The sequence below is a fragment of the Egretta garzetta genome, unplaced genomic scaffold (genome assembly GCF_000687185.1).
Source record: "Egretta garzetta isolate BGI_Z169 unplaced genomic scaffold, ASM68718v1 scaffold14, whole genome shotgun sequence".
Classification (NCBI taxonomy): domain Eukaryota; kingdom Metazoa; phylum Chordata; class Aves; order Pelecaniformes; family Ardeidae; genus Egretta; species Egretta garzetta.
The window spans coordinates 2,586,737-2,604,501 of record NW_009259588.1 but is presented as its reverse complement, the minus strand read 5'-3'; the positions used below and the strand labels follow the sequence as shown (position 1 = coordinate 2,604,501).

Below are 17,765 nucleotides of genomic sequence, written 5' to 3'. Positions count from 1 at the left end.
CTCATAGTAATAATTTACCATCATTAGTGATAAGGAAACCCACTATTTCTTTTGGATAATTAATGAAATTATGCTCAGGGCTGTATTTCTGTAAACTACAAATTATTCCCATTACTAACAGAGAAATGATAAGAGCAATGGAACTGGTGTCATTAAGGGAACTAATACTGTGGATCAATGCCTTATTTACTAATGCAAATTAAGCCACAGCCTACCAGGAGCCAGCTTGCTCAAAAAGATGATGATACACTTCCAACCATTAAGGCTATGTAGAGGATTCATAAATGCAGCAATTGTTGCTGACTTTCACAGAAAACTGGCGAGCTCATCCTAATGTGTTTCATATTAAAATGGCTCCGTTGACAGCAATGGTTTCATGGCAATTTCAGTCTGAATCCAGGCCTATTCATTTTTTTTTTTCATTAATAAATTAAATGTCACATAGACTGAATTACAAATCCATCCAAACTCAACTTTTGAAACCAACCTGCTCCATACTCTTACTTTACTTTTTTTTTTCCACTATGGTAACAATTCTCTGTTTAGTGAATCAGTGCAGAACAATCCACAAGACTTCTTGCTACAAATGGGAACAAGTTGCAGTATTGCAGGCTGGCTACATACATTCACAGTGCTAAATAAGTACTATTTATGAATGTAAAAACTAACTATTCTAATTCATATATTGAAAATCCATTATTTAGTAACATTGGGACTGACACCTCATTATAGCACACCATTTTTTGTGAGCATAAGTCCATTAAGTGAGGAACATATTCTAATTATATCTTAATATTATGCCTGGAAATCATATATATAATGTGGAATTTTAAAGGAAAAACTACATATGTCCTCGTTAAAAGTAAAAAATTGTTTCTCTTTTCTGAGCAAATAAGCGAAGAAGTTTTGACATTGAATTTGGGTGGGCAGGTTTGGTTTTTTTCCTTTTTCTGGAGCAGTGTAATTTTTGTGGTTATTCTATCACTGTAATCATCTTATACCACAGAATAGTTCATTTATTTCTAATGCTATTATGCAGGCCTCTTGTATTTCCCCCCTCAAATTCTATCAGAAAATCCTACTTTGTAAAAATAATTCGATGTTCTTCTAGTAGCTATTAATGTTTGTTTTCTATATCAGTCCATAGGGTATTATCATCTCAAGTTTCAATATGTGGATTCTCAACCTATCGTTGCATTATAAGTTATCAATCACAAAAAATGACATGGTTTATATTTGAAGTATTATAATATTTCCTTTTCTGCTCATTACATTTTTTCTATCTATGCAACTGCAGCACAGTCATTGCCCTGGTCGTTTTTTTCACTTTCCTGTGGGCTGGTGATTGTCACCCTTGGATTTGTGGATGTTTTTTCAAGATGGGAATCAACCTAGAGAAAAAGGACAGGTACTGTTAACTTAATCGGGCAACAAAGATTTCAATTCAATTCAATACAGTGTTAGCACTTCATACTAACATTTCCACAAGGTATTCATAACATGAAAAAATGTTTTCCAAGAGTGATCACATTGACATTTTTATTTAACTTATGCTTATATACCTTCCAAAGGAGAAAGTACTCAAATTAGAGGTTCCGCCCCAGTTCTTTCATCAAACATCCAGTTACCCACACATCCATTTAAAGTGAATGCTCACTCACTTTCTCCACTTCTATAAATAACTTCAGCTTCTCTAAAAACAAACAAAAAACCCAACATATCAAGCATAGAATAAATTCAGGGCCCAAGAAAATGCCACATTACTCAGCTTTCTTAATTGAAAAATGTTCTTGTGTGTTGTACAGAAACAGAAGAAAGCCCAGTTGCAAGGTGCGAGAAACCATTCCCAGTGTCACAAGAAGCAGAGGAAGAGTCTTTTTCAGCAGCCTATAGGCAGGGAATGTACAGCAAGTTGTTCTCCTTCTGATGCTCAAGAATCCCACTCTTCCCATATCTGGATTCTCCCCATCAAACAAAACAATTAGTTTCCCACATTCTGTTCACTGGTCGGTTCATCTGACAGTCAGGGCAGTCCACTTTATTTTTCTGGGCTGCATGCCTCCATCTAAGCCAACAGCATGCTACCATGCCTCCTAAATGAATGGGATATTTCTTTTTAAACCAACTAAAGCCCCTTGCTTTCAGGATCTTGTTCATCTCCACTATCTTTTCCGATTTCTAAGAAAAGGAGATGAAACTTCTACAAAGCAATGGCAAGAGCCCTTTATGAAATGCAACTTCTGTGAAAGTCAACTCATCAAAATAATGAGGCACTGTGGTTTCATGAGCACACCCAGTCCTAAAGGACAATATAGTGTAGAAATATATAATAATTATGCTTTTCTGAAAATTGCAAGGATTTTTTTATTACATTTTTTCAAAATTCAGCATACTCAGGAAAGCAGGAGATGCAGATTCATCAAATGGCAAGAAATATCTGCTTTCTCAGTTGGAGGGCATATAACATAATTACTGATGTAACTGATCTATACAGAAAGAAAACAGCTTTTACCACAAACAGAAGTTCTCATAAGTGCTCTCAGGACCTTATCAGGAGTGAGCTACTTAGAGACTAGCTGAGAAGCCTGGGGCTGAGATGAATGAGGAACAATAACTTAAGAACAACAAACTGAAAGAATAAACACTCACCTGGTTCTGACTGTCATAATCCTCCTCTTTTATTTCTTCTTCATGCCGAAGATCACCTTGGTAGTTCAAGTGCTCCATTCCCTCACCATTTTCTTCATTTTTCTTGCCATTTAAATGGGTAAGTTCCTCTTCCTCTGCTTGGTCATAATTCTCTGCTTCTTCTGCTTCATCTCCATAATTCTCATTTAAATTCTTCTTGTTTTCTTCCACTTCACTTTTTTCTTTAACTGTTTCCCCACTTTCATCTCTACTCAATTCTGGATATTCTTCCTCTCCTTTATATGCCTCCTCTCCCATGTCATTTTCCTCTTCTGCATCTTCTTCTTCATCTACAGTTTCTGCTGGCCTCTGGTGAAAGGAAAAGCAGCAGCATTAGGAGGCATTTTTAATCACAATGCTCCACACAATTCTGAAATGTGACAGACATCAAAATCACAACTACTTCACTACTGGGGAGTAAGTACACTCATTTGAGGTTTGTATACATGGACAGAATGATGCTCCTGCACTAACACCCTACACTGCACTCTTATTCTACATTAAAAAATGTGTTCATGAGATTTAAAAGTATTACACTGGGTTAATCCATTTGACCATACTCAAAACAACTGGAATGAGCTAGATTTAATTAATACAGCAACAGCTAATTTGTTCCAGCTTTTCCAGGTTCTCTGGCATTCTATCATTTAGTACGTACTCATTTATAAAGTCCTGTCACAATAGCATATCATACATCACTAGCCCGCAAACTGTTCCCTGAGAAACATTTTACCTATGGACCAGGCCATGCCGTGCCAATTGGTCCTGCTGTGCAGCCTGTCTTCTTTGCGTCCACAGAAAAGTAGCAAGACAGATGAGGTAGACCTACTGGTCATTTCCATAACATCATTCCCCTTTCCAGTGACCCCTGTGTAGGGTGGCATGGTTAGGGTTTGTTTGACACTTAGCAACTCATTTTTCCTACAGCTTGTTGGACCAGCAGACAGGAGGAGCAGTATCTTGTCCCATATTGAAGAAGAACAAGTAGAAAATCACTATAGATAAAGCTGTTAGCAGCATCATTTCATGACAACCTGGAAGACCGATGCACATACTATCTAGTTTTTGTCATCTGTCTTCCAGTTTCAGCTTTGAAGATTCACCTGACTCTTCGGTGAACCAATGTCCCCGCTGCCAAGATGACTTATGTACTTGTGCTAAGGTTTGAATGAAAATAAAGAGAAAAAAAACATCCTACAGGAGTGACAGGGTGTCTGCCTCCCACAGAGCCTCATCAGGCTCTAAATCTGAAGCAAACAAGTTGAGAGCAATAGATTATATCTTAATCAAAGTATTTGGAATCTTACTATCATTAGCAGCTCCTTTATGCAGGCAGCTGTCTGCTATGGACCTGTAAGTTATGCCTTCTAAAAGTCTCTCTCCCTCACTAATACCAACATTTCAAAAGACTTCTCTCATCACCTGTCATTACATATTAGTAAATGCCTGTTCATCAATACCAACAATTGATTGAAGCCCCTTGATGACACCTCTTACTTTTACTTTGATATCTAAGTAGCAACACGACGACTTTATTACACCAGTCCACAATACTGCATTGACACAGCTTCAAAAAGGACAAGTTATTGTGTTGTAATAATCCATAGAATGAAAAATTACTAGAAATATTACACAGTTACCTGACCAGATAAATAATGGCTCCATAAGTAATTTTTGAAGTACAGTAGGTCTCTGTGTTTTTTATTCAGGCCTTCCTGACTCATTTTCATCTGGTAACATAAAACGGGGCTTATTACCACTAAAATAAAAATTAAGCAAGCCAAGTCTTTACAGACACCTTCAAAGATGACACCGTCCAAAGCAAACTTGAGCCGACGCTGGTAACCTCCAGCACATAAAGATAGCAAAGAATGTAGATCCATAAATTCCCAGAAGTAACCTGCTAGTCTTACACATGTGACCTACTGATTTCTTTTCAGTCTGCTAAGAAAATTAACAGCTCCAGGTTCTGGCCAGAAACAGGCAAGTGCAGGGCAAATTAAATGCATTAGACACCACTAGCTAAAATTAAGCGGTTTTGGTTTTGCTTAATGTCACCCGCTTGCTATGATGTAACAAACACCAAATGAAGAGAGGGTAAGAGAAGAAGAAAAGTAAACCCAGGCTTTCTCAGTACACTGTTGTAGTCATCCAAGATATTATTATTTCCAGCTTTTTGTTACTGCCTGATAGTGGGTAAAGTCAGAAGAGAATATCTGCCCTTGCTTGAACTGCTTTAGTATGGTGGCTTGTTTGGGACTGCAGAAGAAGGTGTCTAGGCTTTATGCCATGGTGTAAACATATGTAACCTAATGCATATGGTTTTACTGGTTTCATTGCTGTCAAAGCAGTCTTTCGCAGAGAAGCACAATGGACATTTAGGGGGAAGTAACTTCCTAAGGTGCTATGCCAGCCAGACTCATTAGAACTTATCCGTCTAAAACAGGTATGGATACAAATTTTGTAAGAGTTAAAACTGAGTAATGTAGAAGATAAACACAGCATTATTGAACTATATACCCAGAAACTCACTGGAAGCTCACAGGGAACTGGCATGAAACAACATTCAGATTTCAGCTAATCTAACTTGACCAGTCAAGCTAAACTGCCTGAAAAATAACAGTACAAACCAAGATCAGTAAAACAACTCCCAACAGTGTAAGTATAATGTTTTTATAGTAACTGAAAATTTCAAGACAGCTGAGCATATTACTACAATGGTTATTGCTACTACAGACAAAAGTGAAAAGTCATGTTTGCAGCTAATAATTGGAAAGCAAAATGTGTTCATCACTTAATCTCCTTTCAAGCTGCACTACATTAGAAAGGACATTTCAAACAAGTTAAAATCAACATTGATCCAGAGAAAAAGACCTTCCACAAGGTAATCTAAAATGTGGTATGGTTCCCACTGCATGCAGAGTCATAGGTAGGCTTTGAAATGTGAATATGACCACAGACGATGCGTTTGAGAATGCACAGCAGACCTAAGCCCAGATCGTAGGGAGGGAACTGAAGGCCAAAATCACCCACCAAATCATACATTGCTCTTTACATAAAAACTGTGATACTTTCTACTGAGATCTTATTGATCTACTAGCTATGCATAAATTACCATTCTCTATTTTAAATACACCTTCTTCGAATGTTTATGTACATATATACATGGAGGGAGGAAAACAGAAAATGGGAGAAAAAGTTTTTATGGTCTAAAGCCGGTAAATGCCATACATGCTTAACTTTACCTTCTTGAACAGTTCCAGAGATTTCAGTGAACCTGAAATAGTGAGCTAAGGCCTGCATTAAAGTGATTCCGGGGCCAGGGTATAATTCAAAGTCCCCTGGAGTCAATGAATTTTCATTGAATTTGATCCACTCCAGCCATCCCTCCACCTACAACTGTACAAAATGCCTATTATGTATACATCAAAGTTACTGCAAACTCTGTTCTCTCAGCCAGAATAAATCAGGATGGGTGTACTGAAAGCAGAACTGTTTGCTGATTCAGACCTACATGTCCCTGCAGAGATTATCAGACTCATTTCTAGAAGTCAGCAATGATCTTGTACACTTAAGGAAAAGCAGTGACATTTTGCATCTTAGTTTTTAGTGTTTCATCAGTCATGTTTTAAATAACCAGAATATTCCCAGTAAGAGCTTCCTATATGGAATGCGTTGGCTGGATAGCCAAGACAGATGTTAGACTCTACTGCTCCTCTTTGCACCTGAGAAGTCACAGAATTCGGCTTTCAGCCAGTGTGTTGGCTCATAGGAAATCGTAAGTACATTACATTTGGGATTCCAGTAAAAGCTCGGGGCATCTCAAATTCAGAGAACCAACCACATCGCCAGGTCTGAGCAACTGAGATCTCTCACCACATTGTAACACAACAAAATGAACATGAGCATCAAATATTAATATGAACATGTCGACATGAGAGATTCTGGGATCATAACAGAGAAAAAGGGGCACTTCAAAAATGCATGTTGGAAGCAGCCAGCCAGTTGTAGCCAAGGGCAACTGAAGATGTATACTGTAATGAACTACAGAAGAAGCATTCCTGTGTCACTTTAGTCCTGTGTCCTCATCACAGCAAACAGCAGCACAGCTTGAACCTGACAGCAATAAACCTAGGACTGGGGAAGTATGAGGTGATTACATTCTTATTCCTTGAGGTAATTTTCACAGAGAAGGAAGCAACTTCTAGGATAGGTGACTTTTCTGGACACTGTGATAGATTACTCCCATTATTCCTATAGTGAGAACTACCCCACAGTAAGGTTTGTAATTTTGCCTTTTGTATGGTTGCAAGAAAACAGGAAGTAACCTTCTTTCTTGTATTGCTGGTTGCATCTTTTAAGTGAAGATGACTCTTTTGCACTTTCCCAGTTGAATGTGCAGTAGTTAGAATAACTAGTATTCAAACTTTCTTCATGACTGTGAGCACAATTCTTCGCTTGTCATGGACTAACAATAAAAAAAAAAACCCTCACTTACAAAATACTTGTAAATGTATATTGAAAGGCATATTCAACCAAAGGCATGTAGAACAACTGAAGTCATTCTCAGCTTCATGCTGGAAACATGGACCCAGCTTGCTTTCTGGAAACCTCCTGACTTACTAGCAGGTTGATGAGGAACAGAGTGAATTTCATTTTGCATTCAAGAAGTATGATTGCTTGATGGTATTTTTAATCTCAGCAAAACCAGAGTGTTTAAAAAAGAAAGATGTGTTCTAATTACACTCATCATGCTATCATTCATTAAGAGCTACATTACCAAATGCCATCATCATTCAAAAGCAATAAGTCAGGAAATCTTCAGACATTGAAGCATTTGGCTTCTTTTCCTCTAGGGATGCTAATGTAACCTCTCAGAAGGTTTGTACATGACTGATACTAGAATATGGAAAAGTGCAGTATCACAAATCATTTAAGGCGGAAACTATTTTGTACCATTAATGTAAAACATAATTTTGCTTTATTGAAGACATTTGGAAATGTTTACTTGGCTAATGGTCACAACAGACAAACAATGAGGTAGACAACAAAAATCTTAATGGTCACAAATACTGGCATGAATACATCTCACAAATGCAGCATCAGGAACACTTAACTTTGATTGCAACAGACCTCTCCAGAACAGAGCTGCCCCTGCTCCTACCCAGCCAGGAATGCTTTGCAGCCTGCACTGCACAGATTCCAACAGCAAAACATTTTGTTCCCGAACCAGATAGGGTTGCTAAGTGACAGCAGCCCTCTTCTCTTCCACATCATTTACAAAATCCAGGCTTTTAAAAAAAAGCAAATGAATAGTTAATGTTCATCAGTCTTACACATCCCTCATAATAAATGCACTGTTGTTCCTGAAGGCAAAAAAGTCTTTATCCCCACAACATTTAAACACCAACCTTTTTATGACTTGGATGTGTTATTTATTTATTTATTTATTTACAACAAATGCAGCACCTGAGTCCACAGAGTCTAATCTTTCATAAGATCAGAGCACCCAGAAGTCTAACTGGAATGAATGGAAACTATGTATCTTGAAGTGTAGAAAAAACAACTTTTCGAACTCCATTCCTCAGTTTCATTGTGTGGTAACTGGAAGGGTGCATAATTCCTTAATCACAGGACGGACATGGCAGAGAAGAAAACATCTGACCAGATCCTTACTTTTTAAGATGTACCTAAGCCCACAGTATTTTTCTCCATCTATTTCACTAACGTCTAGTTTTTCCATAGCATTTTCTATGTGTACATTAAAATTCACCTAAACTTCACACCCTGCAATACAGCATGATCTGTTTAGCATCCCTGTAGACAATGAGAAGATGATTGATCAGCATTTTAAAAGAAGCCCTACTGAGGCTGCAAAAAAACAGAAATTCTTTTCTTCTAGATATAGACTCTTCTACAGTGAATGAAAAATGCCCTAAAAGTTAAGCAATTTGAGCAATTGTCTGCTCTAGGAAGACTAGATTTTTTTCAAGACAGGTGCACACAGAGAGAGGTAACTTTTTTCAAAGTGGTATCAACACTATTTTTACAACAGAACTGCCTTTGTAGGCTTCACTCAGAAGTGAAGGCCACACAGGCCTTTAAATAAAAGATCAGGCCTGGCTGCTATGGCTTCAGAAATCACAGTCATCCAATGCAGACTGAGGTAAGATCTGGGATGTTGAGCTGCAAGGAACCAATCAGAATAATTTTCCCTATTTCAAAAAGACAAACAATAAAAAAATTAAGTGTAAATCAGTGGGACTGAAAGAATAACATGCAGGGGGAAAAAAATCTTATCTATTTGTCAGCACTCAAAATCCAGAAGGCTTAAATTACAGATGCATCATTTGTAGTGAAATTCGAGCATAAAAACTTTTGCATGTATTCTTTCCAAATGCCATTTTGAAATCCTTACTGATGTAGTGCAAAATGTTTCCTCATGAAAAGTTCTAGCCTTTTTAATCAAGGAATGTATGTTCAAGCAGTCAGCCTGTTTTAATGTTGAATCAATGCAAACTTTAACATTTTGCCTTCAGCAGTAGGGAAGATAAACATTTTGTTCTGTTCACTGAGGTGAATCTTGCATCTCTAAAACAAAATGTATACTCCATAATGAAAACGGCAAATGAAAGGTGCAAATTTTCTCCTACTGATGATACACTCTAGCTACAGAGAGCACCTAGGGGAGCTACACAATCTCACATCACATCACAGCCCAGGAAATGGGGAATAATGAGTGGCATCAGGACTGCATTAACCAGTGGATGGGTCTGTAACAATCAAAAGCAAATGGCAAGTGAAAGAACCAAGAGCATGAACATCTACAAAAAAACACCAAATCAGTGCCGTTAGACAAATTTATCATCCAGTGACTTTTACAAATAAACCCAGAAAGAGAGAAGGAGGTGGGAATGATGAATCTGGAAGGGAAAAAAAAACCAGGTTCATTCTACATCACTTGCATCTTAGCAGCCAGTATCATACAAGCCACAGCAAAGTAGGCTGGCACAACAACATGCCTGAATTCCTTGTAGGGCTCATGTACTGCACAACTTCATATCTCATAACTCTCACACCCCACCTCCCAAGGGCTCAGCGTGGGAGAGCAACCACTGTACTTACAGAAATGGATTAATGAATGCAAACTTGCAGTGTTATTTCAATATTATCACTACCAACTGCTGCTTTCGTATTTCATAACATATATAAAATTAAAGAAAAAATAGTAGTTTGTTCTGAAAGCTTTACAAGTTAGAAATTTTTCTATCTCAGAAAGAGTTACTTTGAATATATTTATATTATTATCAGCAAACTCAAAGTAACACACTTAATTACCATTTCAAATAAGAAAATTGTATTGTTCTGCTGCCTCCCTACCAAGAACTGCAATAAAACCACCTTGTTCCCTTGCTACTTGCACAATTTATTTCGTAGTCTGTCATCAGTTCCCATGGATGTTGACACAATGATGTAAACAACCAACTTGGAGTAAGTCTCAATGTCGAAAGAAGCAGGTATCCATTTTGTATTTGGAAGCTGACGTCTCAGTATATAGAACAGAAGGGTCTGGTTTGGTTTTAGGCAAAACACTGATTTTTCCTCCTTGATGTTCAATTACAACTGTCAGCTAGTCTGGAGTAAAGCAAATCCTGGTCTTTTAATGTGTTCTCAGCTGGCAGACAGCATTTTACAGAATAGGACATAAGTGGGTGTCTAGCCAGTATTACACTAAGTTTAGTTAATGGCTAATCTGGCATTTGTTCAACCGTGTACTTCAAATGGCAAGACAGGAAGGTGCATAAAATGAAAAAAGACTAAGCTCTATCTTCGCCACCTCACTTATGTGGCTGATGGCAATGATAGCATATCAGAAGTGTCAGCATTCTAGTGAAAGCATGTAAATATTTATGTGTTACGCAAGATAGTCAAGCCCTGGCTGGCTGTCCTTTTCTGTATTTCTAGCAATAACAGAAACTGCAGTTCAGATTAAAAAAAAAAAAAAAAGAGCTATAAAGCTTTACTTTACAGAATTTAAAACAATTTAAAGTGGTCATTAATAAGAACCTGAACATGTAAAATGCTAAATGCTTCCAAGGTCTGAGTAACCTCAGTTATCTGGGAATAAAAAGTACTCAGTGCTACTCTGGCTTCTTGCCAGATTACCTAGGAAACTATACATGAAGTTTTAAAATGGGAAATAAACTATGGTTTGAGTTGCAATAAATTTTGGTGCTTTGTTTGGCTTTTCTGAAAATATGAAAATCAGCTTATTATTAGTGTGCATTACTGATTTCCACCACCACACCACCCCCCCAAACACACCTGCTTCCAGTTCCTTGTCCAGGTAGCAAAATAGGTTGGTAGGAGCTGAAAAATATTTCCATCTGAGGATGATGCACGGGCCTTGGTACATGAGTTTAGAGGTATCAAGCAAGCTCCTAGTGCTGCGAGCTTGCCAGCACAATCGATGCTCGCTGGCAACTGTACTGTGTCAACCACCACAGCTACCACTGTCAAGTACAGAAGTGGCAGTGGAGCGTAAGCTATTCCCCCCTCCCTAACAACAGTCACCATCTTCTGGTGAGACCCACTGGCAGATCTGTTGCCTGTAGCATCTCTGTGGAGAAGTAAGACTGCAGTCTCCACGGCTCTTGGATTTCATATGAATTGCAGTCAACCTAAAAACTAAGACCTGACAACCCAATTTACACTGTCAAATGCTTTACGCTACCCAGAGGAATTCTTTATATATCTTCTGAGGTCAATAAACAGACTAATCATTTCTCAATTTGACTATTACGCTGTCAAGACCAGGGCAGGATATACGTCAGGATGTCATAAGAAACAAAGATTAAGACAACAGGTGGCATGTTCTTCCCCAATGTCAGTACTATCAGTACAACCCGACACATCCTAATTATCACAACACCTCACAAGGACAACTGCAATTAACAGGACTGATGAGCCCAATGGTGTTTAGCACATAAGTCTCTGAGGCCAGGGCAGGTATTTATTGTGAAAAGACACAGCTGTAGTGTTCTGTATATGAGGGACCAGGACAGTCATGCTCTTGCCTCTTTCAATCACCTCATTCACGCATCTTCAAGAACAATGTCTATAAAATAGCTGAGCAACACTCCTTCCCATTAAAGTGAATAAATCACTGAGAATGATCCTTCTTAGAAACAGCAGTCTAAAGATTTATTTTTTTTTTTCAGATGAGTATGGTGCCATTCTTCAAAATGGCTACAGCAGCAACTTCATGTGTGGCTTTTGTTAACGTACAGATTGGTATCACAGCCAGAAATTAAAACAAAGTGTAAGATCATAAAACTTCTGCCTACTTTCCCCTCAGCCATTTTTTAAAGGTAGAAGACAAGAAAAATGCATATGTCTAGTACTCTTTTACCCAATTAAAATAAATTGAAAAAAATCAGCCAGATAAATAGTAAGCACAAAAAACCAAAGCTTACTAAAAAAAAAAAGTTGATTACAGGACTGAAATAATCAAAGATGAACAAATACAGGATCACAGAAGAATTAGGTTGGAAGAGACCTCTAGCACAACTGTCTCCAAACTATTTTGATTGCTCAAAAATTTTTGAGCATGTACCCCCAATATATGTATATTTACTTATCTATAAATTATGTACATGTACTACTGAAGTTCTAACCTTTTCTTCCTGTACCCCAATGGATTGTCTTTCCTACCCTCTTGGCTGTGCACTGGAGACAACTGCTCTAGAGATCATCTAGGTCAGTGCCCTACTGGACCAACTTAAAAGTAAAAACAGGTTGGTTGATGTCCTGTCCAGTTTAGTTTTAAAAATCACTAAAGATGAAGATTCCCCACTCTCTCTGGACAGGAAAGTGCTTACAATTCTCAGTGTTGAAAACATTTTTCTTATGTCCAATTAGTATTTTCCTTGTTGCAAATTCTGAACATTGCCTCATCCTTTCACTGTGCAATACAGTGAAAAGGCTGGCTCCATCTCCTCTGTAACTCCATTTGTAGCTGAAGAGAGCAATTTTATATGCCTTCTCTTGCTTAGCCTTTAAGGTGAAACAAACCCAGTTCCCTAAGCTTCTCCTTGCGTCATAGGCTCTAGCCCCCTTGATGTTTTAGTGTGTTGCTGTGCTGGACTCTCTCCTGTTTGTAAATAAGTCTCTTGTACTAGGAAGGACTCAAAACTGGACACAATATTCTGGATGGAACCTCAGAGTTGCCAAGCCAAGGGAGATAAACCGTTCCCTTGATGTGCTGGCTGTGCTCTTAAAAACACAGCCCAGACTGCACAGTCAACTTTCATCACCAAAAGGGAGCACTGCTGACGCATCGTCAACTTGCTACCCACAAGAGCTGCGCAGACCTCCTGCAGAGTTGCTCCTTAGCCTACCCACACTGACTGTACCCATGCACAGTTACCCTGCCCCAGCTACCCCACTTCATATTTCACTTTGTTGAGCTTCATGAGGCTCAAGTCAGCTCATTCCTTCAAGGTGTTGAGATCGCTCTGAAAGGCAGCCCTGCATATCACCTGATAGTAACAGTTTGGCTTTACCATTGAGCCTGGATAAGGCCACACCCTGTGCCATCATCATTCTTGTTACCAATGAACATGTTAAAAAGTATCAGACCCAATATCAAACCCACCATCGATAAATAGGTGCCAGTTATATTTCATCCAACTGACCTTTTAAGTCCCATCAAATGAGCCAGTTTTTCATCTACCTTGTAGCCTGCAAATCTAGTCCCTATCTTCCTTAAGGATATCTTCCTCCCCACATCTACCACACTTTCAATCTCTCCTACAAATATGGAAGTCTACACTGAAAGCAAGATAAATGGCAGTAACTGCTCTCCCTTCATCCACAGAGCCAGTTATTTCATCACTCAGGCAAAGAGGTTGGTTAAGTACGATTTGCCCATAGGAAATCCATGTTTACTATTCCCAATCACAAGCACCAGTTTCTATTTCTCCACAAGCTTTGGCTTTCCAAATTTCTTCCCTGCACACCCAGGCAATGCCTCTATATCACTCTTTATCAATCTGTCCCCTCTTCTACCTACCACACTCTGCCTCTTTTAGTATGAGGTCAGGAGTCCTCTGTTCAAACTGGCCTCCTGCTATGCCTGCTTATTTTCTTGCATATGGGGATGGTGCTTGTGCTTTGAGGAAGATGCTCTTGAAGATCAACCATATCTCCAGTGTTCCTCTGCACTTCAGGGAAACCTCACTCAGGATCCTGCCTACCAGTTTCCCAAGCAAGCCAAAGTCCACTCCCCTGAATTCCAGGATTTTTATTTTGCTATTTGCCATCCCCACTTCCTTCAGGGTCTTAAACTCTATTGTCTCATGGCCACTGCAACTAAAGGTGCCACTGAGTATCACATCCCCAACTAGTTTCTCTTTATTCTTGAGTAGGAAATCCAGCAGAATGCCTCTCCTAATTATGTAACCCACTACCTACATAAAAAAATTGTCTCCAATACACTCCAGAAATCTCCCAGATTGTTTGTGCCTTGGGTAGTTAAAGTGTATGTAGAAACAACTATTTTTAACTCCGTCCCATTTGTTTACAATCTCACATTAACAATTAACAAGTTCTTCAGCACTCATCTGACCACCAGGAAGTCAGAAAAAATGCTCAAGAATCCCTTATGTTGTTGGGATGACTTTTAGCCTGACAAATCTATTGAGTAAACTGTGATTCCTTACACTACAGCATGGATCAGAAATATTATCTTGTGGCCTAGGTGGCTGGCCCTAAGCCATTATTCAACAGACACCAAAAGCACAGTGCAACATCTTGTGGACTGGACACAAGGTTGAACAAGTTGGCAAATTCCTACAAACACATAAAATGAAAAAGAGGACTGTTTTGTGAGCAATTCACTAGCAGAAAAGAAAAGGTAAGTTTTCAGCAAATAATTTAAGCAGTTCTACACTTCATTGAAATAAACTTCAACTTACCTATTTCCTGTATTATTTCAGGTCACAAGAGTTTATTTTAAAAACAAATTAAAGTAAAACAAAGAGGATATAATCTTATGTTTAGTTATCAAAACCTATTTATTGCACATAAGTCTTACAATGAAAAACTTGGCTAAATAAGTACCCTGTTGTTCCAACAGAAGTAAGTGCTGGCAGCTTTAATAAAAATCAGATAAATCCACACCTGTTTGTGGTTCAGGACTGCAGAAGTTCTAACCTTGATTCTGTGCTGTCGGTCCCTTTACACTGCTCCACCAGTATAAAGGGACTGTGATTCCAGGTAGATCTATTTGGTAGGGAGGGAGTCCTGATTCTCTAAGGCCCTATAAGGGCTCTCAGAGCAGTTCTCAAGGTGATGTATGATGAAAAGGTGACTGATATCTGACACATTGACAGAGAAAGGAAGATTTGCTAAAGCTCCCACAAAAGAAGCCTTATCATTGAGCTGTTACAATCATCCCCACAGAATTATGCTGTACACTTGAAAGAAACTGGGGTAAGAAATACAACATATAACCTGTGATCTTAAAAAAAGCCATTTCTTTAAAGCTCGATCAATACCTGGTCTAGAGGAACTTCTACACGAGTATCTTCATCTTCCTGCACTTCAGCTGCCCCCCACATTTCAGACTGCTCTTCACTGGCTTTGTAAATATCTTCACCTACAATGGGAGACACAGAGTGGAAGGAAGTGAAGTTCAACTGCGACACCGTGTGGCACAACTACTGAACTGCATTCAATTTTGTTTCTGTGAGCAGGTTTCTGAGCTGACCCACCATTCCCTTTACAGTTCTTTTAATGAAGTTTTCGTCTCCCATTGTTGTCAATTTGTTTCCGTTTCCTTTTTAATAACAAATACTTACGTGCTACACCATTTGGGGAAAGGAAAGGAAACGGAGACTGAACAAAGCCCTGGATGTGAAGTTCCTTCACTTCTGGTAAAGGTCAGTAGTAAATCTGGACTTAATACATTACAACAACATATTATTTCTATTTCCACATACAAAAAACAAACTATTGCCAAGTGACACACATTCCTTTCTTCCTTCTCCCCAAACTGAAAGCAGCCTAGAAATACAAAGCACAGGTTACTCCAAATCATCTCCCTCTCTCTCCATCTAGCTAGGACAGATGGTCCTATGTTGACATGTTCATATCCAACATAATAAGCAACTATAATATGAAAGAGAAAAAAATACTTGTGCTGTTTTGGATTACCTCTTCATCAAAGAATTCGATCACCTCTTCATATTCTTCAATCAACTGACCATGCAAATTGATCTACGTTGCTGCACACTGTTAAATAAACAGTCCTAGTGAAGCACTGAACCATTCACAGAACCATTGAGAAAGAGGAAAACGGATGGATAAAAACCCAAGACTTGGAGAAATCCGGAGTCTACCTGCATAAAAGGTTAACATTGACTACTCTGGAAGTTAGTTTTCCGGTTATCTTCTCATCACTATGAGAGCCATGGAAAGAGTTTACCCTGGGAACAAAATTCTGAGCCATACCATACCACTCCAAATGGCTAACTGGAGGGGAAGTGCCAGCTCATCCAGATGGCCTTAGATGTCTACTGACAGGCCTCTCACCAGAAATGAAAGCTGTTTTGACAGTTTGAAATGGCAGAGGTGGGGAAGTCTATGGAACACCACAATGATATTGCAGAGTGGTGCTGCTGGCTGCATCTTAGGAGAGAGATTTTCTGATGGACATAGCAGCTTCCATACCTGAGCATCAGTCCCACTAGAACCGCCCCACCCCACCACAAGATCTGTATTACTTGTCCTCTGAAAGTATGGGTGTTGGAAATACCACAGGGTTTTTAGCATCATTGGTTGGATTCTTACCCTAAACATCTCACACATCTTGAAACAGGTCCCATCTTCATTCTTAGCATGGAAGTAATAAAGTTCTTAATTTCCTTTTTTTGGTGGATTATTAAATATAATGCATGTGTTGTTGTATGTTCCATTGGAACCAACTAAGAACACCCAACATTTGCTGGCACTATGGTAAATCTTGGACAATCTACATGCACATATCTCATTACAGGCTCCCTTTGCTGAGACAGGTTTATTTGACAAAGTCAGCAGAAGGAACATGGAGTGGTTGAGAGTTGCAACAAAATGCATCTGATTTCAAATAAAAAATAAATCAGCAAAACACATTACTTTTTCAAACAAAATGCACTTCACATTTCCCATTTTTCTGAGATCTCTAAGGGACAGAAGATTCTGTTTCTCTTACCTGATATTATCATTGTTGCCTCTCTTCATAGAGATTCGATTGAGATATAGTTCACCACCATATTCTGAGAGGAAAATGTAATGTGTTCTTTGAAAGCCACTGTGATGACTCTCCTGACTCAAGGCCTTCCCTTAAGTACATTAAGAAAATAACCTTGTCCTAGATTCCTTGGCTTACTGAACTATAAAAAGTCAAATCAGTGTTTGAGAGGACTGCATTTAATATCACCACCATTCCATTCAGACTCTGTAATAACACCTTTGCCTTCAAGATCCCCAAGTCTTTCAACCAAAATGGGGTCTGTCAAGCCTCTAGAGATAAAAGTACTTTCGTGCAGAGGTAATTCTCATCAGGTTTTTCTCTGGCAGGGCAGAAGAGGAGGTATAAGGCCATGTGTTGGCCCTGGAAGTCAAATCCACAAAATTCATCTCAAGAGTTGAGGATTCTCAATTTTAAAGCACGTCTCTTTAGAAGAGTTGATCAGCCTCAGGGCTATGCTGAATAACCCAGCAACTAAACTCCAGACAAGGAGACAGACATGCAGTATTTTTAAAATCCTTAATCATGAAACCAGAAGGGAGTGAGGGACAGGGAAGAAGACAATCAATTTCTAACTGGGTCATGCAACCAACTTTCCCATTCAAAAGAGTGTACAAAAAAAATCTAGTAACAGAGGAATTTCAGTAAGCAAAAACTGAAATCCTCATGGGATTTCCTCCAAGCACTTTCTAACAGATGTTTGCTCAGAAAGCTGGTCATAAATGAAAAGAGATTAGCTGAAAAGAGCTCTGCACAACCTTCCAGCATCTCTCAAGGATAACAC

At 38.8% G+C, this 17,765-nt stretch overlaps 1 protein-coding gene across 1 annotated transcript in view; it reads right to left on the bottom strand.

Annotated features, from left to right (window-relative positions):
• Nucleotides 1-1,283: 1,283 nt before the first annotated feature.
• DCDC2 (doublecortin domain containing 2) overlaps nt 1,284-17,765 on the bottom strand; it is a 70,144-nt gene continuing 53,662 nt past the window's right edge. Inside the window, exons 10-12 of the mRNA XM_035893500.1 lie at nt 15,249-15,349; nt 2,650-2,997; nt 1,284-1,391 (exon numbers count right to left, since the gene is read on the bottom strand). Coding sequence (XP_035749393.1) covers nt 1,284-1,391; nt 2,650-2,997; nt 15,249-15,349 — 557 coding nt within the window. The remainder of the gene's footprint in view (nt 1,392-2,649; nt 2,998-15,248; nt 15,350-17,765) is intronic.